The following is a 20,653-nucleotide window of genomic DNA, read 5'->3' as shown; positions in this document are numbered from 1 at the left end:
GCTGCATGGGTGATATATCTTGACAAACAGAATGAAATTTGATCTCTTAATTCATCTGGGGTCATATTGTACATACAAGAAAATAGTACAGAGTGATATATGGTGTTACATACAAGTGAAATGGCTTTGCCAATGATAATAAACAAGACTTTGCAGGCTCGGCAAATCCGCAGCTGCTTCCCGAGCAACTTCTAAAACCTCGACTGAGCTTACCATTATCTGTACATGAGTGTGGACCCCCAAAAAATTAGTCCGAAAGCTGTATGATTTACCAGCTGAACTTCTCTTTGGTTTAGCACGGCGACCTACCAAACACGTTCTCAAAATCCTGTCCCATGAGAGCCAAAAGCGCCTCCAGTCGATCGAGCGTCATCTATCTCATACTCTTACCTTTGAAAGAGTAAAGAGTGTAAGGTACCACTTTTTACACTGAGAGGAATGACCCTTCGCGCTTCAGTGCGCCAACTCTGTCAAATAGCTCACCCCACTTGCATTTGGACGATCAATAGTAACACTTCTCTTGAGCTCTTATTCCAGGAATTCTAAAACCTCCTAGCATCCTTATTGCGAAAAATAGCTCCCTTGGTATCTCACCAATTGAATGCAGCAATCCTGATTACCCAGACAAGTGAAATGACCTATTTGATGAATCAGCAAAAACATATTGAGTCAAACACCATTGATCCGACTAGGCAATGGAGAACGGGGACCGAGATCCAGGGTCAGGTTCGCCTTCACATGATTCCTCAGGAGCTGCTGAGACACGCGATCTGCCAATATTGACTGTCCATCATGTCCTTCCCTAGGAGGCGACCTCCCAAATGGCTTTCCCACAACACCATTATCAGAGGATGATAGTTCTGGAAAGATCTGAGATCCCAGCTGCAACCCTCGAAAGATTTCTGGATTCGTGTCATGGTAAGGGGACCCACCAATGTAGAGACTGTTTGAGGGCTTTGGTAAGCTTCCACCTCCCTCATTCAGGTAAAACGATTGCTTCATCTGATGGAATGGGATAGCACCACTTCCACCTGTTAAAGGAGTGCATGAGCCTGAAGCAGTTCGTGGGCTAGAGATTGGTGAAGGCGACATTCTTCCATTGAAATGTTGTGGTGCCCTTGCATGTAGAAGAGGGCTTCCAATAGGCGAGACGGGACATGATATGTTTCTTGGAATGTGCACATCACTGTAATCGGAATGAGGAGATCAGAAAAAAGTTCATCACAAACTATATTGTTGCTTCCAGACACATTAGATGCAAAATGTTACAGAGAATTTATACTCAATAAATATTTGAAATGGATACACGTACATTTTCTATTGTGCTTCTGCAAGAGAGAGAGAGAGAGAGAGAGAGAGAGAGAAACAAACCTAATATGAGGACTAGGTTTTATTATTCTAGATGAATGGACTGCAAGTCTATCGGATTCAAAAGAGGAAGTGTTTCTTTGCTGCCCAATGCCCTGCAAAATATAATTGATTGGTGAAGTCATCTCACAATTCAATCATCCATGAGGAAGCACCATTGTTGTAACCAATAAAGGCATAAAAAAAATTACAAGGGTCCTAAACGACTTGATAAGACGTCACAGAGTTTATCATGCTGACATTGAGCAGCCCTGATATTTCTACAAACTGCTCGATAATGATCTTCAAACAGCTGGATGAGCTTTTGGTTCCTTTGATTCTAAATTATCATAGAATCTATGCATTCGAACTGCCCTTATTTGCCTTTGCGTCTAGTCCATTTACTTTATCTCAAAGCATCATAGCATGTACAGTGGTCTGTTGCAGCTCTTTCAAGCACCACGAAAATCGTATAGTATCTACTGAAAACTGCAATTCTGAAATTCCTAATAGCACATACAAATCGTAAATATCGAGTCCCTAACACTTTTATCTCCTCACAGCAGATATGAGAATGATCCACACAATGCATCCTAGAAACTAATGCTGTTCACGGTTTCAAATGACATCATCAGAAGTATGAGGTAGCATCGCCCAATTAAGCGGCACCCACTATGGTGCAAAGTGCAAGAAAAACAAGGTACCATAACAATATCTAGTTTCAGCCTATTATTCATAAATAAGCTAGTCAGAGAAACTACCAGAGGTTTCGTTGGAACTGTAGCGCCAATGTGTGGATCTGAAGGATCGGGCCCCAAAGTTGATCTTTCAAGTGGTGCAGCAAACTTCACAAAAGGGTGCTCTAGAAGCTTTGCAGCTGTAGGACGATGTAACGGATTTCGTTGGAGACACTGCCGTACAAAATCCTTTCCATCTTCAGAAAGGTAGTCTGGAATTGCTGGGAGTTCCTTGCTATTCCCTATCTTAAACATAGCAGCAACCTATGCATCACACAAAAAGCAAACAAACATCATTCACCTTCAATGTGGAACTTAAAAAATGTGGGGTTCAAATTTATAAGCATCTTTCTTAGTGACCAACCCCTTCATATTGGCTCCAAGGTGGTTTTGTTGTGGCCATTTCCAAGACAGTGCATCCAAGGCTCCATACATCAACAGCAAGATTGCAACCATTTGAGTTCTTTATAACCTGGGCCAGATATCAAATTTAAACTATTAATTTAGAAAAATTGACAAAGATTTTGAAATTCTGATGCTAAGGAGAGAGTAAGTTACCTCAGGGGCCATCCAATATGGGCTTCCCTTAAAAGAAAGTGGACATGACTGTCCAGTTATCTGCAAAATTAAATGAAATGGAGATCGGATTAGCAACGGTGACTTGCAAGCCATGGCGGCCCTTTAGCAAAAGCACAAATAAAAACTAGGCATGAATGATTCAAATCACACCAACAACCATAACAATTTACAAGAGAATGATACAAGCATTGTGATTCAAGATTGCAATAATAACTCATCAGGAGTACATACTTGTAGCCATTCTTTTCTCTCTTTTCACCTAACATATTCTACAGAAACATGGCTCCATTGCTACAATTAGCTTAATCAAGTACTGTAAATGTCTTCACTCACATGCTTTGCCATCCCAAAATCTGCCAATTTAACACGGCCATTCGGATCTACCAGTATATTAGCTCCTTTTATATCCCTGCAGAAGAAAGATGGTCAGGCAAATCTGAAAAGAAGCTTCTGCTGTGGGATTATCAGATTAGAAAGAGGTAGTTCTTGCCTGTGAACAGTATTCTTAGCATGCAAATAAGCAAGACCTGACAATATTTGTTGAGTATAACTACGTATTGCGAGTTCACCAAGTTGTCCGTAGTCTTGGAGAAGCTTATAAATTGAACCACCAGATACATACTCCAGGTAGATATAGAGTTTATCGTCCACCTGCTCAACCATTAGATCAGAAGTTTCTAAATACTTCCAGTACAAAAAGACCCCACCAATTTAATTTCATTAGTCAGGCAAAAACTGTACTTCTTTACATCAGCATCCTAAAAAACAGAGGAGTATTGGCATCAAGCCTAGCAAAAAGAAAGGAAATGACTGAATTATAAACATACATTTTCTGAGCCATAATACTGCACAATATTTGGGTGCTGTAGCCGACTCAATAGAGCAATTTCCTGCAGAGCCCAATAGCACGTTTCAAAGGCTTATGACGGTCCAGAAGATGCAAGAGAATTTATACGGACCAACAGACCACACAGAGAGGGACGGAATATGATTAAATTACCTGCATCAACTGTTTTGCACTTTCCCTTGATTTAGCATCATCTGAAAATAGTGTAACCTCCTTCATAGCACACATTTCCCCACTTTCGCTGCATGAGCCAAACATCAAATGGTCACATTTGTATGACTCTTGATATACATCTTAACTATTCAGAGTCTACGTTCTCAATGTTCAAGTCAGCCCTAGTCTGATCGATTATCATCAGCTCATATTGTATGTAAGGGGTTAAACCTATGACAGCAAATGGATGTAACAATATTACCTATTAAAGCCAACATACACATGCCCAAATGTGCCTCTACCAAGCAATTTTCCCTTTTTCCATCGTGAACCAGGGCTTGCTGGAGTTTCTGACCTTCCTGGACTCCGTGGCACTGAAGGAGATGTAGCTGCAGAATTTGGATGAGAGAAAGGTGAGGAATTGGAAACTGCCACGGGAGGAAGAGGCAAACGATGACTTTGTTGTTTCCCATCATCAAGCCAGGTTGTCTGTGGCTCGATGGACGACCCTCCTGCCCTAGGATGTGTAGGTGTTACAGCACCGCTATGAATTCTAGAGCTAGGCCCAGGGCTAGCCATTCGTGGACTCGGTATAGGAGAATACTCGGGGCTGCCCCTGCTTTGCTGCCAAAACAACTGTCCTGACATATCACCTCCCATAGAATTGTGCCCAGAGTTGTGACCAGAACCTGGACTGGAACACTGGCCAGAGCCAAGCAGAGTAACATCTGTATAATGCTTTCCCGACCAGAAAGCCGAATTCACAACTTGCTCGGTGCCAAACGCTCTCAATGGACTTCTGGAAGGACTGGACATGGAGCTGTCTGGAGCACTATATAAAGTACCAGAGTATGGAAGTTGCAGATTTGGCAAATGACAGTTTAAAGGTCTCTGCTTGGGTGATGCAGGGGAAACATGATTGCTGAGAGAAAGGTTAGCTGGTCTTCTGGCTTCTCTTGAACTTATATGAGCAACAGTAGATTTCTGATCCTTGAATATCAATCTTCAGATAACAGAAAAGATAAATTTGTCAAAACACAGACTCATTCTACAAGCAGGGAGGTACACAGATAAATGATTAGAGAGGAAAAAACAAATGTCCGAACCAAACTGTGGTGATTGTTTCCAGCAAAAAAAGAAAATGTAATTGTTAGACACAGGCTTACCCGGAAGGACTGCTTGCAGTAGTTCTGGCCCCATTATCATAGTCAGTTGCACAGGGACTACGCTGCCGGGAGTCTGCAGGATCCTCACTATCAATGGAGCCCTCACTAGAAACTGAAGCAGTGACCAAGTCTCCATCTAATTCGGCATGATTTGCCTTGCTACGTATACATGCAGGTCTGGGGAGAGGTAGAAACAGTTTGGGGCCTTTATCTGATCGGGGTTTCGGCACACTGATCCCAGAATCTGTACGACCAACACTTGCAGGGTGAGGACCAGGAAGTGGAAGTGGCTGAGCAAGTGGCCTTTCAGCAAAACTTTGACATCTGGAAACTGCCTTGGAAGGAGAAGGTGATCGCGATTCTGCTCGAGATAATGATCCCTTCTCTGAGGCTGTGTCACAATGTCTACGTGATCCTCCTGATCTTATGTTCAATTTTCCATCAGAAGGATTTTTGAATTTGCGATGCAATGTATCAATGAAACTCTCCTTGTTAGTTTTCTTCTTAGCGTCCTTGGATGATGACTTCCCCCACCACGAAGGCATCCTTGCACTTCGACGCTAGTCACGGTGGCAAGCTAGTTTAACAAAATTAAACCCATCCACGTACACTTAAACTTGAATTTAGAGCCTCCACATGATGTCACTGAAAAGACATCCGAAATTATCTGTTTGCCACAGCTAAGTTCAGAGCAAATATAATAGCAAATACACAATGCCTAGGAGGACTGAGCAAGCTTTAAACTGGAGCATGGATGAGTAAAACCAGCAGAAAGAATTGAATTCTTGCTTTGGTTTACTGGGTTCTCCGAACTTCTTGTTCACAGTACGTATATCCTGAACACATGTGAAACAAGAGCATTTATGCATGTAAATACCGTGGTTTTCCAAAAGTAGCATAAAAACTAACTACTCACTTAAACTGGAAAATACACTTGCGCGAGATTATTCAGAGAGTAGTCCTGACAATAGCCCCTCTGTCCAAGATCCAGTAGTTGCAAACAATCGGATAGCGTAGGTTGAGTGTTTCTGTACAAATATTATTTGTTATCCTCCAGATATATAAGAAAAGGAAACAGTATCTCATAACTAAGTAACACAGTGATGCCTCACTTGCCGGATGGCCCCGACACGGAGCAATTTCAGATAACCACGATCATATTATGGAACAACTTGACCATTTCAATAGAAGATGCAAGAGTGAAGTTTACCTATATGCCTAGTGTCCATGCCCCTACAGAATCTATGATAATTATCGCCAAAGAAGTGACTAGCCATAGAGATGCACAATGTTCTTCACACTGATTCACTAGCAGCATGGATATCACTGAAATTCGCGGTTCCCCGATTTAGAGAAAAAACAAATTCTTTCTTCAACGCATCAAGAATCCCAGAATCGACGATGAACTCCGAAATCACTAAAATTTATCGATCATGCGCACCACAAGCAAACGGACTGTCACTGAAAGACCACCAAACGCAATGCAACTGACAAAATTTTCCAGAAACCCAAAGCACAGACCACGCGATTCCCAAAACACCCACCGCCTTTCATCATCATCATTCCTCTCCCGCTACCGCACAACGGACAACGATCTACACCCCAATACAGATCTACGCGCGAACAAGAAACCACGAGATACACGCGCGCGCACACAAGCAAGCTGATTCAGTTGATTCCCACCAAGAATTCACCGGGAATTACAAATAGAAACGCGGAGAAGAAGATGGGTCGGCTGCTTACAAGCGAAGAAAGCTCCGAGCTCAGCAAAGCAAGCCGAGCTGAGGGGGGGGACACGCGCGCACACTGATCGATTGCCCCGGAAGAATCGAGGGACAGCGCTCCGAATCTGGGAGCAGAATCAGCGACGCGGGAGCGAAATCGAAACCCTAGACACGCGAAGGAATGTGTCGGAGGGGGAGGGGAGGGGGGGGCATAAAGTGGGGGAGATTTTGAAGAGGATTTCGCGAATTGAGGAGTGAGTCTTTGTGCAGGAGATCGCGTACAGAAAGGGACTGAAACAAATGGAGAGAGAGAGAGAGAGAAAGACAGAAAGAGAAAGAGAAAGAGCAGAAGAGAAGAGAGAGAGAGAGAGAGACTGTCTCAGTTAAGACATGAGTTGTCTCTACGTTGAATTGTGAGTGGAATTTTTCTATTTCGTTGCTCTTCTTCCGTAGAACGTAAAATTAAAAAGCGAATCATAATAATAATAATAATATCATTTTCCAATTTTCCTCTCTCTTTTTCTTTATTTTTTTTGCCGTATCAATGCCCGGACGCGAAATCGTTTCGCTCGGGTATAACTTTTTTGACTTTTATTCGATTTTGAGAAGCTCCTCTCGTTTTTTCAAAGCGAATTTGACTCCTGGGAAGAAAAATCATCGTCATCGTCCTCATCATTCCTTGTTTTTTTCCTTTTTCTTTTTTTTTCCCCTAACCGAGTGATGATGATACAAGAGAGTCTCCGACTCGGTAGGCCGAAGTGGGAGTCCGACTGAGCTGGCCCGTAGGGGCGATTTTACGCTTTTGCCCCTCCATGAAACGGCGGCCCGCCCACACTTCTCTTCTCAAGCTCCTTTCTTCTTTCTTCTTCTTCTTATTTTTTTTTTTTCGTTTTAATTATTTTTTCCCTTTGCTCTATGGTCAAAGCTACCTGTGGCTCGGGTTGGGTTCGAGCGGGTAGCGAGCTGCCAAGTTTATGATCAGGTTTACTAGTCGCATATTAAGAAATTGGAGAATAAATAAATATACCATTTGATTGAAAGATAAGCAGTTTTCACTAAGAAATCCACATCAATGAGCTTTTGTGTCCATTCTAGGAGAATGAACATTTGGACAGTGATTTTATGTTTCCGTGGATAACTTACCCAATCTTCACTGGCAAAATCAATTGGTTGTGGACTTTATTTGCCCCTTCTGAAGTTGGGTAGCACTGATGTAGAAGGGAATGGGGAAATTGTCATCCTCAGTCAAAGCTCCGAGCTTAATCGTCTTAGGGTGCGTTTGGTAACTATTTTGTTCCCGGAAATAATTTCTGCTCAGAATTGATTTTTTTTATTTTGTTCTCGTAAACAATTTCTAAGCATTTGAAGGTGTTTGGTAACAACCCAAAATTTCCATTCCTGAAACAAAAAAAGAACAGAAAAGCCTTTGGTAACTGCACAAAATTTCTTTTTATTAATAATATTTTAATAATTTTTTTAATATTTTTTTCTTTTTTTCTTCTTCTCCTTCTTGGCCGTGGTTGGGTTGTCGGCCATGGCCGGTTGGTTGGTGATTGGCGACAAGCTAGGGCCGACGAGGCCGTCGGCGCCCTTGCCAGTGAGGGCGAGGGTGGCCCTTGCCCAGGCTGCGAGCCTCGACGGCAACCCTCGCTCTCCCCGGTGAGGGCTAGAAAAGGCCACGAGGGTCCAGCCCTCGCCCTCGCCGGCCACCGGCCACAAGCCAGAAAAGAAGAAGAACCGGCCACAGCCAGTAAGGAAAGAAGAAAAAGAAAGAAAAAATTATCTTCTATTTCTGATACTTGTTCTCAGAATCAAGAAGCAATTTTTTTTTCTTGATTCTGTTCCAAAACTTATTCTGGGAACAAAAAATTTACCAAACGGATTTACGTTCTTTTTTTTTGTTTTCGAGAATAAAAGAATAGAATTAGTTACCATTTGGCAAGTTACCAAATGCACCCTTATAGGACTTGTAGGGTATTTTAGATAGTCGAGTCTCGACATTTGTGACCTTAATTTATGAAAGAAAACAAAAAAGAGGAAATGTATTAGCCACGTGGCCGAATCTATAAGGTGAAAAAGATGAGGTGCACAAATAGAAACAACTTGCCGATTGGTTCACGGGGGATTAGGTTCCCTGTCATTTCCCCGAAATGGAGTTGACCCCGGTTTAGTAAACGGTTAATCGTGTCCGTCGAATGAGGCTTTACGATGCGGTCGACCGCGGGGGATAGAATCCAGGAAGTCAAAGATGGAGTGAAATGCAACTTTTCGGCAGTTTAACGCTATCCGGGAATAATCTCGCTCGCGGCTTCTGAGTTTTGGGGTTACGATCCTCCTCCAGTGAAGATGGGTCTGCATATGAACGGCCCGAGTTAAATGCATCTTCTAGCAATTTTTCGAGAAATGATTAACTGATAGTCCTTAATCTATCGTGAGATTAATAGCATATCATAAAAAAATAATAATTATAAATTATTGCGGGGTCCACTTTTTCAAGAATTTATGACTTATAACATGCTGTTACTCTCACGGTGGCTCAAAAACTGTTATGCTAGTGAAGCTCAATTACCTCTCTAATTTGATCGGGTCACCCATACCCTTAATCTTACGGATATCATATGACATCATCTTGCCAGGCACACTATTGAGATTTGCCTCTCTGATTTGATCGAAAATTGGCCATCCATGCCGTTAGTTTGAAAACTGGGCACTCGTGATATTTATCTTGAGAGGTTGTAGCGAGCAGGGACCGAGTCCGAGACTCGCATCTTTTGAGGGGTGGTGAGTCGACCAATTCCCTAAAATTTGTCTCGATCAAGACTTATTATTGCAGTTATTGATTGGACTCGTTTTATTTTGCATCCATGTGATTTCATTCTTTTGTGCAATGAAAGGATTATGAAATGCTCTAATTTTACATTACGTTATCACTTCATATGCTTTGACAATACCAATCATACAGATAAATGATAAAGAATAAAAATGTTTGGTACCAATATATCAAAACAAGTAATACTTTAAAATTGGGAAATTTTCCAAAAAGTCATAAACCTATTACACTTTTTCAATTGAGTCCTAAATCTTTTCAGATTTTGTCAATTGAGTCTATTAGACCAATTTTGGCAAAAAATCGCTGACATGGATGCCAGATGGCCGGCTCTGTCGTGGATAATATTTTAATATTTTTCAATTTTTTAATTAAATTTCAAATTAATTTTTAATTAGTTTATCCACTGCTGTTGTTTAGATTAACTATATGGAAGTCCTGAAGTAAAAAACCTATTCAATGAGGGCTTGCAGAAGTCCTAATTTTCTCTTTATAATATCATTATCGTATGAGTTTAAGCTGGAGAGAGCTTACCCTGTGGGCGCCTATGTGCTGGATTGGGGCCTGATGGAGCAACTTGGTACTGCTAGGTATTACTCGATGCAAGAGGGGTGCCGATGAGGCTTTTAATCTCCCGTCTGAAACTTTGATTATCGCATCGTGCACATCCCCAGAGTTGTGAAGTTCCCTGTCCAAATCTTCAGATATGTTCCTAGCATTTATCCCCATGTCCAAGAGAATCCAGTTTGACTTATGAATGTGATCATATCATGAAATGTAAAAGTGATGCATGATGGGGATGCGTTTTGACTGACCATAAGATTTTTTTATAGATAAATGATCACCACCAAGGTATAAATGTCACTCCATTAGCCAAGGGTAAAGATCCAGATAATTGAAGTTCACCACTAAGGCTTAAAGGAACGTTATCGGCCAAGGATAAATGATTTCGAGACAGGAAAAGTTCACCACCAAGGCAAGGCCCAAAGGAAACCCATAAGCTCCAAGGCAAGGCCCAAAGGAAACGCATAAGTCGAAACGCATAAGCTAAGGATAAAAAAATTTTTGGTTCACCACCAAAAAACTTGGATAAAGAGTGAGGGATAGAAGTTCGCTCATTTGAGGAAAATCTCACTAGTATTCAATGAAAGTCCGGTCCGTTGTACAAATGAGATTACAATTTTATTTATAGAGTGATTCTAAGCAAAAGAAAATGGCTCTTGGAATCCTAGAAACGAAAATGACTCTTCGTAAAAACTCATTAAAACTAGGACTAAATGCATTTAACTATACCAAATGCATGTATCTATTATTAGACTCTCCAAATTCGTCCAAGAGCCCTGAAAGCCAAATAGCCTCCTTAGAAGATCGACAAGCAGCCATGGAAATTGATCAGAACAGCTTTCAGTTGCTAGGTAGTCGATTAGCAGACTCGAAATCGACAACAATCTTGTATGTCGACATATTGATGGTCGATCAACAACTTCCTTATAGAATCGACCTCTTCAATCTTGAACCCATCCAATCAAATGTAGCCGAAATTCACCTTTGCTTGCGGGAATAATGATTGGGCTAGATAAGAATCTTATAGCGAATTCAGCAGGAGATTGCCTCAATTTAAAGTACCATTGAGCATTCGCTAGAGATGCTATTAGTTACTTCTTGTCATCTTATCTGTGTCAAACCTATAGCAGTTACAATAATGGTGGAAGGGACTCCGAACTTCAAGTGGTTCCAGAAGGACAGAGTGTAGCTGAGATCCGGGGCACGGCGAGCCTGTTCGCACACAATCAAGTTGGCCGCTGATCCGAGCAGCGAGAGATTCCCTGCGACGGTGCTCACCCAAGCTAATATGAGCCATGACTTCTTCTCTTCCGCGGCTGAAATAGCAGCTGCCGACACAGCCACCTGGCCTCCGAGCAAGAGAACTGGGGAACAAAGTGTTAGAAACATTGAACTACAGAAAGAAAGAAGGTAGAAACATCAGAATAGGAATGTGGAATTTGCGTGGACATGTCAAGATAAGATACAGAAACTAAGGAGAACCTTATGGTGTTGTTTGCAGGGCAAAGGATCAATCAGCGAAATGTCGCATCGAGTATGAAGAATTCTTCTGTCTTACTTAAACAGGATGGTGATGACAAATAGGTTCGAGCGATGAACATCAAACCAATAATAGTTAAAAACATGTAAGAGATTAGGCAATGCATCCATGTTTTGCAATTGGTAAAACTTCAAAGCCTCCAAAGATATTTCGGTCAGCTATAAACTGTTTGATTTGAAGTTTCTTATCGGCGGAGTAGACAACCCCTAGACCAAGAGGTAATCAAGTTGAGTATTTTGTTAGGCTAATTAAATGTCAGGTTCATTCAGGAGTAGCATCAGCATACCAGTTGGCACATTCGAAGCGACATTCGACAACACCAAAATGACAACAGCAAGAACAGCTATCCCGCTAGCATGATTGACTTTGGCATGTGGCTCCATCCAGTCCCAGAGAGTGCTCGGAATTCCAGTTCTGTTGAATCCGTTGACCGTGATGAACATTCCGCAAAAGAATATCAACAGAGAGTAGGAGACCTGGCAAAATCACAAAAGAAATTGACTTTCAAAGAAAATCCCAAGTTCCCTTATCGAGAAATCGGGCACATAGAATCCAGAGAGAGACTACCTTCTCTAGGCAAGGCCGAGCATCTTTAAAGTCAAGAACTACGAGGGCCAGGGCAGCGGTAATAGCTGTCCAAGACATATTCAGACCCATCAACAAAGAGATCAGCATACCGATGGTGACCAGGTAAACACGGGATTTCCACAAAATCGTCTTATATCTAGAGGCAGGTGTTTCCTTCCCCTCTGAATACGTCCCTGGAAACACATCATTCAACCCGTTGACAGATACAACTTCCTTGGAAGGAACCGTTTCATGCTTTTTCTGAGAAGCACCGTCATGAAGCGTCTCTTTCGATGCAGTTGAGTTTCTTGCAGAGGCAGGAGCACTGCTCAAGACCTGGCGAATTTCATTCTCATTCGAGGTCAACCTGTTTCTAAGTGACTCGACATGATTTGCATCCCCATTCATGGTTGCAGGAGGGCTCTGTATGTCCATTGGCTCGAACCTAGAGTTCCATTCTTGCAAGTTTGGGGATGTGCAGTGCGACATTGTGGCGGGCGAAAACCGATGAGAACTCATGTCTTCCTCGTCCACTCCTTCAGAAGCTGCATCTTCTTTGTCCTTTTGGATGGACAGTAGCTTCCAGTACATGCATAGAAGAATCAGTGCATTGACAAGAATCCCGATCACCATTGCAGGAAGAATTCCGACAATAAAACTCCCAAATGAGATCTTACTCTGAACAGCTATAACTAAATTTTGAGGATTCCCAATGGGAGTCGCCGAAGACCCAATATTGGCACTCGAGGCGAGGGCAAGTAAAAATGGATGCGGCGGGAGATTGTGTTGCCTAGCAATTTTGAGCACGAACTCAGTCAGAACGATACAAGACGTATCATTTGTGAAGAGAGCACTTGAAATGGCAGAGATCAAGCAAATCCGAAGAAGCAAGTCATGTGCTCCTTTGCTTTTCCAGGAGAGCAACTTACCCAGATGCTTGAACATATCGGCCTTTTCCAGATAGACGCTAACCACCATCGTCCCAAAGAGAAGTCCAAGGATTGGGAGGTCAATCGCAGCGTAAGCTTGATCGGGTGTTATGACCCGGAAAATCACCATAAGCATCGCTCCAAGGAGCGACCCTGCTGTTCTTCCTACAGGTAGGAATGGCACGGACGGGAAAACGGCCAATACCCAGAATATCGAAAAGGCAATGGACCCGAGAATCACTTTTTCGGTAGAAGCAAGTGCCATTTTCGGAAGATTCACAAGTTTCCCGAAATCAAAACTTCAGTTGGTGAGGATATTAATTGCTATAACTTCACCAGAGTCATCCTGACAGGATACCAGAATCCAATACATAGAAAGCTACATGAACATCGCCCCCGGGGAAGCTGTTAACTTTTGCAGTCTACAAAAAGGACTGAGAAAAAGTAATAACTAGTTACAAAGTAAGATTATCATCTCTTTCCGGGAAAGAGAGCCCATCAATGAATTATGCATTTGTCTCTGGGAAAGAACTGAAGCCAAATTTAAATTTTAACTTTTGCCTGCTATTCTTTTTCATTAGAAAACGAATCTCGAGATCAAGGGAAAAATTAGAAAACTTCGACCAACTTCGGGAATCTTTTCACTGAAATAAGTGAGAAAACATAATCATATGAAAATAAAGGAAACTGGCAAATCCCAATTTTTTGGTAATCCCTCTGCTTAGCAACCACAAATTAGTCGACTCCTGTTAAGTGTGTCAGCTATAACACAACTGACTTAGGGAGACATCCCAACGAAGACAGCATTAAGGTAGCGATACGACAGAGACGATAAAACAGTGCCAGAGCTTGAAACTGGGTATAAATCCAAGAAGAATCGTAGGTGCCGAACAGCATGAGAAGAAAGAGAAAGAAAGACGTAACTTGTAAAGCTGCAAAATTTACCTCACCTTTCGATCTTTATCAAGTCCCAAATCCCAGTAAGGCCTTTAGCAAAATTGGGTTCCCAGTGATAAATGTCACAAAATGAAACAATGGAAAGAGCTTGATGGAGGAGGATTGAAGTAGATAATTGTATTGCTTTCTCATGGAAAAAATGTATGATGTACAATCCTATTTATAATACATAGAGCCTGAATAATTTGAGCAAGAATATACAAAAAAGAGGGAAAAATGGGGGAAAGGACACTAGAAGTGCCAAAAGTTGTGTACGGCGCTCACTTTGGTGCCAAAAGTTTCATTTGAATCATTTAAGTGCCAAAATTTTTGAAAAACGATCACTTAAGTGCCAACTCCGGTCAGTTTGGCCGGAAATCCGACGTGGCATTTTTTTATTAATTTCTGAAGCCGATGTGGCTCGCCGGAGATACAGTCAGCACGTACAGTCAGCATTTTTTATTTTAAATAATTTTTTTTTTTTTTCCTTTTTTTTTCTTTTCTTTCTTTTTTCCTTCTTTTCTTTTTTTCTTTTCTTTCTTCTCCCTTTGGTCACCGCCGGTGACCGGAGGCCGGCCACCGGCCGCCTGGCCTCTCCCGGACGAGGCCGCCGCCGCCGCCACGGGCGAGGCCCGGCCGACCTCGCACGGGCGACGGCGGGCAAGCCCCGGCGAGGTCGACCTTGCCTCGCATGGGCGAGGGCTCCCGAGCTCGCGCCGGCCGGCGAGGCCCGGCCGTCGCCCAAGCCACGGCGGCTCGCGGGCATCGCCTTCCCGGGCGACGTCCGGTGGGGCCGCCGTGGCCTGGGCGACGGCCGGCCTCACCGGATCTGGCGAGGAGCCCTCACCGGGGCTTGCCCTCGCCCATGCGAGGCGAGGCGATCTCGCCGGGGCTTGCCCGCCGTCGCCCGGGCGAGGGTCGGCGGGCCTCGCCTATGGCGGCGGCGGCGGCCTCGTCCGGGCTAGGCCAGGCGGCTGGTGGCCGGCCTCCGGTCACCGGCGGTGACCAAAGGGAGAAGAAAGAAAAGAAAAAAGGAAAATACGAAAAAATTCAGAAAAGTATTTAAAAAATCGAAATATATACGTGGAAATGCCACGTAGACTAATTTTTTTTTTTTAAAAAAATTCAACAAAGATTAAAAATTTAATTATAAATGCCACGTATTAATTTGGCCGGAATCTCTCGCCGTTGGCACCAAAGTGATCATTTTTCCTCCGATTTGGCACTTAAATTATCCAAATGAAACTTTTGGCACCAAAGTGAGCTCCGTACACAACTTTTGGCACTTCTGCTGTTCTTCCCCCGGGAAAAATGATTCCCAAGTATACAGTGTCAATTAAAAGGAATCACATCAAATATATGATATCAATTAGAGCCAAAAGTATCTCCATCAAATCAATTATGGGCAATGGTATCTCCAACAATAAATTCCATGGAGACATGGACCCGGCATGTTCAAGCAATATTGATGAGCTCACAGCTGAAGGAGAAGAATTCCACTCTTCATTGCACGACTTTTCCCAGAATGTTGCTAATCAGCTTGCAGTTATATGTTAGGGATTTCAGTTATACCATCAAATCTAATTAATGGTAAAGGTGTATTCATTCATTTGTCCGATTACTTATATAAATATAAATAAATGATTCTATAAGATCAGTTGTAACTGGACTTGTTCTTGAGACTTAAGAATATGTGTGACGGGTTCACAGTTAGACTGAATCTTTAAACTATTCCTTATCGATGGATTATTGAATGGATATTAATGATCTTGTTGAGACCGGTGTGTCCTAAACTTCGCCATTAAAGTATTGGATACTTAAGGAAATGACGAGTCACTAGTCATTGGGTATTGTGATGCCCGAGCTAGAACACAGGTGCTTGTATTGGACAAGTTCACTGAACGTGATACACAAAGAACGATTAGCAACATGGAAGTTTCTAGCGTGGTCAATGTCTAATCGTTCATACTTTGGTTTTGTGTAAATAATCTTTAGACCCAAGGCACAGTATTTTTTTTTTGGTCTTCAAGGCACAATATTGACTTGTATGTTGGATGGATATGGTTCACAAGGTGCGCACATTGATGCTTCGTTGAACCGTCAATGTACTTGATGGTTATGGTTTGTTCACATACGAAGGCATACATGTGCACAATATGGAATCTATCTTCTTGTTATATAACAATAATGATGTCCTATGCAATCTAATCATGACATTGTATTGAAATCCTCGGCTGGGGTTGTAACCGGGTTCATCTCTCATTAAGAATACATGTGTATCAGGTTTGTGCATATGGTCGAATAGGTGACTTGATAAGAAATTTCCATGGTCTTTGTTCGATCGGGACATAGTAAGACAAAGGGATTAAATTACACCGCAGCCAAAGCTAACAGGTTCATTATGTTTTTACCGTATTCACATTGTCTGGGAAGCAATAACATATTGCTAGATGTCACTCATGGCTTGTAGGACCTGGAGGTTAATCGGGATAATCAATTTTCTTGAGAGTACTAATGTGTTAGTACAAGTTTTACTATCAGCTCAGTGATGAATCTAGGGATGCCACACATCATAACCAATTCAGCATGACGTTAAACACAAGAGACAATATTGTAAATATGTTTGCAATCACGGCAATTGAATCGAGTCGGACCGAAATTGAATCGAGTGTGATTTAATTTAATTTTTGGTCATTGGCGTACCTGGACACGCACGACTGAAGTGGACACATATTTATGTCCAAAATATACACATGATCGGCCAAATTTGACATGGGTTTCATATCTTTTATTTGTTTATTGATAATGCTTTATACTTTCTTGGTTGGAAGAGCACTTGAATGTAAAAAGGAGAAGCCACGGTGAAGAAAGAGAAAGATGTGTCATTCTTTAATATATAAGTAAAGAATCACTTTGGTTCTTGCTATAGTTTAATGACAGAGTCGGTGGGTTTTCATTATTAAATAAAAACCATGGGCATGTTCTTTCTTAAGTGGCGCACTTACTTGAAGAAAGAAGACTCCACTGATCATTATTAAAAATGTCATATTCTTTCTGCGGGATAAGGGTGAGTGGAATGATAACTCATGCTCATTCCTTCATGAACTCCCTCAATAAACAGAGGTGTGAGCAGAAGATGAAAAGTGTGTCGTGACCTACCCATTCCGATTGGTTAGGCTAAGAGGTATTTGTCAATGGATGTGAACATTAATTGATTCGTTTGGAGGACAAACCAAATAGTTTATAAATCCAAGGACCGATGCACTCCCTAGCCTCATACCTTGCGCGGCGAGAATTGTCTAATTTACACATTTGATTGGAGTCGCCACTAGTTATAATCAAGGGTTGGCTAAAAACCATAATCAAGACGTGAGAGTATCGTCTCGATATGCGTGAAAATCAGAGATTCTAAAGATCGGGAACTTGATTATACTAGCGATCTAACTAGTACCATTTTGGTACCTAAACTTGAACGTTCGCAAACTATCGTACCGGGTAGCCTATCGAAGAAGCTTAAGATTCCACCTAACCATGCTAAAGATGGAAAATAAAAATCAATGTATTAAATGTATGCAACCAAATAATCATAAAGAAATTAAACAACCAACGATCTAATATCGTCTCTAAAAAGAAAAGGCAATCAAAAGCCCTAAAGTAAAGCCCTAATGGCTTGTTCAAATTTTTGAGAATTTTTTAAAGGATTTTTTCAATTTTTACAAGTTTTAAATTAAAGTCTAGAATGAGATAAACACTAATATCTAGTGAAATTAAGCCAAAAATTGATTTCTGAACATTTCCTAATTTTTTGGAATTTTTTTATATTCTAATTTTTATTAATAAAATAAAAATTCCGGACCGGGTTCCCTGACCCGATCTGGCCGGCTACCTAATCCAGCTCTCCGACCCGCCCGGGATACCTTTTTCCTATTTTTTTTCTTTTTAGTTTTAGTTTTTTTTTTCCCTCGTGCCTTTTTGCCCATAACGCCTTCTTCACTAGGACTTCCCCCACGCTTTCACCGAGACTACGCCGGGAATGCCCACTGCCGGCCGTCGGCTCGGGTCGCCAGCGCCGACGATTGGCGCTGGCCTTACGCCGTCACCGCCGGCCAACGCTCCGGCGACCACACCGGCGACCAAAACCGACCACAACTCCAGTCACAAATCCACACCGGCGACTCAAACTCATTTTCCGGTTACCGAGCTCTTTGGCTATACAACAAAAAGACATTAACACTGAACATACAAGCATAAACAAACATCCAATGGAGATAGAGAGCTAACGGTTACGGCTCCGAATCGCGAGCATGTCTAGTAAAAGGGAGTGAAACTTCCGGCGAGGAAATGCATACACGCAGCCGACTCGGACGATGTGTGAACCGCGACAAAACCACACGAACAACAGAGAAAACTCAAAGTCAATGACATATCAGAGCAAATCGTGCGTAAATCAAAGCTCTAGAGCATCGGTTTTCATAAAGTTCATCTCGGGCCTCATTTGAGTATTTTATCGAACACGAGTACAGACGGAGGCTCAAAACTGAGATTGAGGGCGATTTTTGGCTCAAAGGTGATATATAAAGCCCTAAACAACCCTATCTGGACACGGGTTCAGCTCAGTTTGCACCGAAACACCAAAAAGATATACAACCAGGTTCGACATTATAAAGCTTAAGCAGTTTGGTTCGGACATTTAATCAAACAGGTGTGGTGCAGCCGAAAAATGGAGTTGCAGATCTGATTTTGACAAAGTTTATGGTCGATTTTCGACATCTAACGTTTAGAAAGGGTTCACTAAGTGTCAAACAAACGTGTAGCCTTTGACGGCAGCTCAGGCGGATTACTGGCGAACGAGCAACTCCTCTTCGGGCTCTCTTTCTCGGTTCCTTCTCTCTCTACCGCGAGGAGCTTCGACGACCAAAAATGAGAGAATGGCTAACTCCGGTATTCGCAGGCTCTCAATGCACAACGGAGAGGGGGAAGAGATTCGCCCGGCCACCTCCTTGCCGATGGAGAGGCCGGAACACTCTCCTCTCCAAAACCCCTAAATCCTCCATTTTTTTCCTCCTTCCCTTCTCTGTTTCTTCTTTTTCCAGCCCCCCTCCCTCCGTCTCTTCCTCTCTTTCGGTTTTGAGGGCCACGGCAGGCGCGCATGGCTTCCTACCGCCGCCATCTGCCGTGGCCAGCCTGATCCCGACCCGCGGATCACGCTGACGCCTGCTGTCCTCTCTGTTCTCCCACTATCACTCGTACCACTGTTGCAGGGGAGTTGGAACGACGTTGGGGGAGGAAGATGAACAGTGCGCGGGCCGGGCCAGGGGGAAAAGGGGTTGGCCCGCGCGAAATAGAAAAAAGAGAAAGAAAAAAATGGGCCGGCTGACTCGGCTAGAAAATCTTTTTTTTTATTATAGTTTTTTATTAAAAAGGAGTTTAATTATTAATTAATTAAAAAAAATTATGAATATGTTCTAATAGACCCTATTAATGCAAATGCACCTAACGTCTATATGTAATGTAATTTAATGAAAATATTTTTGTTTAGGGGTTAAAATTAATCTCTAATTTTCTATGCAATTAAACCATAAATGATTAGGCAAAATTTAGGTATCAACAAAGTGATCGAAATTTATTTTTAGAACAATCCCTCGTTTTTAGATCTTTCGTGATCTTAGTAAATATGTGTGCAATGTGTGAAATAGAGAGGAAAAGAGTTTTTCTCTCCTGTTGATGCAATGATTGTGGAGTTATCTCCATGAGATTGATAGTACAATTATAACGGTGATTACCCGTGAGTTACTCTCTCCGTTCAACATGCGATTGGTGATGTGTCTGAACTAGAGGTCCGACGATTGTAGGGCTCGAACTGAAGAATATCTAAATCAAGTCATTTTGGACACATTATGGGAGATAATTCGTATAACTCCCTTTGTTCTTATGATTTTAGATTAAAACGTGCGAACAACGTCTCTAGAAATATATGTGTGGGTATTTGCTTCCGCTGCGTTTAAATTTTATTTTACCTATGCATGCCGTAGGAAAACCAACGATGAGAACCTTCACTCGGAGCTTCTTGCACCTCCAGTCTACGTCTCTGCACTGCAAATTTGACCTTTGGAAGAGGCTCTTCTCGGAGCAGACACGTGTAACTTGAAACAGCATTCTCAAACTGGCGTTGAGAATATTTTCATTATTAGCGTTTCATTACCCTTCCTCAAAAAACTGTTGGATTGGACTGCACAGCCCCTTTTTCTTCAAGTGACGTCATACTACGAGTAATTAAGAATCACAGGTTCGAGCATAAACAGGCTTAAAAGTCACTGTCAACGCGGCACGATGCTGTTGATTTAATTTATTTATCTTGCTTTTCACAGGAGATACGTGAAAGGAGTCTTTGTATTTAGGAAAAATTGTAAATCAGTACTTAAAATTAGATCATTTTTTCAAAAAGAAGTTCAAAGTGAACATAATATCAAATAAGGGCTTGAAGTGCTCAATCAGTTTCAAATAGGGACCCGAAGTGCCCAATTAGTCTCAAGTAAGAGCCTGGGTTTGTCGGCCGGTCAAATGCTTATCGGCCGGCGAGCACGTCACTGTTCCGGCGATCGGAACAAGGGCAATTTCGTCTTTTACTTTTTTTTTTCTCTCTCTTTTCCTTTTCCTTTTCTTCTTTTTCTTTTTTTCCTCTTTTCCCTCCGCCGACCATAGCCGGGGCCAGCGGAGGTTGCCGGCCTTCGGCGGAG

General features: G+C 42.2%; 2 protein-coding genes across 10 annotated transcripts; both read right to left on the bottom strand.

Annotated features, from left to right (window-relative positions):
- Positions 1-19: 19 nt before the first annotated feature.
- Positions 20-6,902, bottom strand: LOC115671466 (mitogen-activated protein kinase kinase kinase YODA). Of its 5 annotated transcripts, none has more exons than XM_030593035.2 (13): positions 6,573-6,902; positions 5,746-5,857; positions 4,830-5,665; positions 3,926-4,666; positions 3,664-3,751; positions 3,491-3,553; positions 3,154-3,314; positions 2,997-3,072; positions 2,643-2,702; positions 2,449-2,556; positions 2,109-2,348; positions 1,372-1,463; positions 20-1,186 (listed from the first exon to the last, which is right to left on the bottom strand). In XM_030593035.2, the coding sequence occupies exons 3-13, from the start codon at positions 5,372-5,374 to the stop codon at positions 670-672; spliced, it is 2,691 nt and encodes an 896-aa protein (XP_030448895.2). In that variant the 5' UTR covers positions 5,375-5,665; positions 5,746-5,857; positions 6,573-6,902; the 3' UTR covers positions 20-669. The 5 variants fall into 5 exon arrangements, with proteins under 5 accessions (XP_030448895.2, XP_056158682.1, XP_056158683.1 ...); XM_056302707.1 differs by having other exon boundaries at positions 5,762-5,857; XM_056302708.1 differs by lacking the exon at positions 5,746-5,857.
- A 4,045-nt stretch (positions 6,903-10,947) lies between these two features.
- On the bottom strand, positions 10,948-13,404 carry LOC115665922 (silicon efflux transporter LSI2-like). Of its 5 annotated transcripts, none has more exons than XM_056302738.1 (4): positions 12,977-13,404; positions 12,052-12,841; positions 11,771-11,960; positions 10,948-11,308 (listed from the first exon to the last, which is right to left on the bottom strand). In XM_056302738.1, exons 1-4 carry the CDS (start codon positions 13,243-13,245, stop codon positions 11,046-11,048), a joined length of 1,512 nt encoding a protein of 503 aa, XP_056158713.1. In that variant the 5' UTR covers positions 13,246-13,404; the 3' UTR covers positions 10,948-11,045. The 5 variants fall into 5 exon arrangements, 3 of the variants coding, with proteins under 3 accessions (XP_056158713.1, XP_030443599.2, XP_056158714.1); XR_008814421.1 differs by adding an exon at positions 11,427-11,690 and having other exon boundaries at positions 11,170-11,308; positions 12,052-13,404; XR_008814420.1 differs by adding an exon at positions 11,427-11,690 and having other exon boundaries at positions 11,199-11,337; positions 12,052-13,404.
- Positions 13,405-20,653: the final 7,249 nt, after the last annotated feature.

This window comes from Syzygium oleosum, unplaced genomic scaffold (genome assembly GCF_021117445.2).
Source record: "Syzygium oleosum isolate NSW1041296 unplaced genomic scaffold, Sole_v2.1 Sole_v2.25, whole genome shotgun sequence".
NCBI lineage: Eukaryota > Viridiplantae > Streptophyta > Magnoliopsida > Myrtales > Myrtaceae > Syzygium > Syzygium oleosum.
The sequence above is the reverse complement of the archived record's forward strand: the minus strand, read 5'-3'. Positions and strand labels throughout refer to the sequence as shown.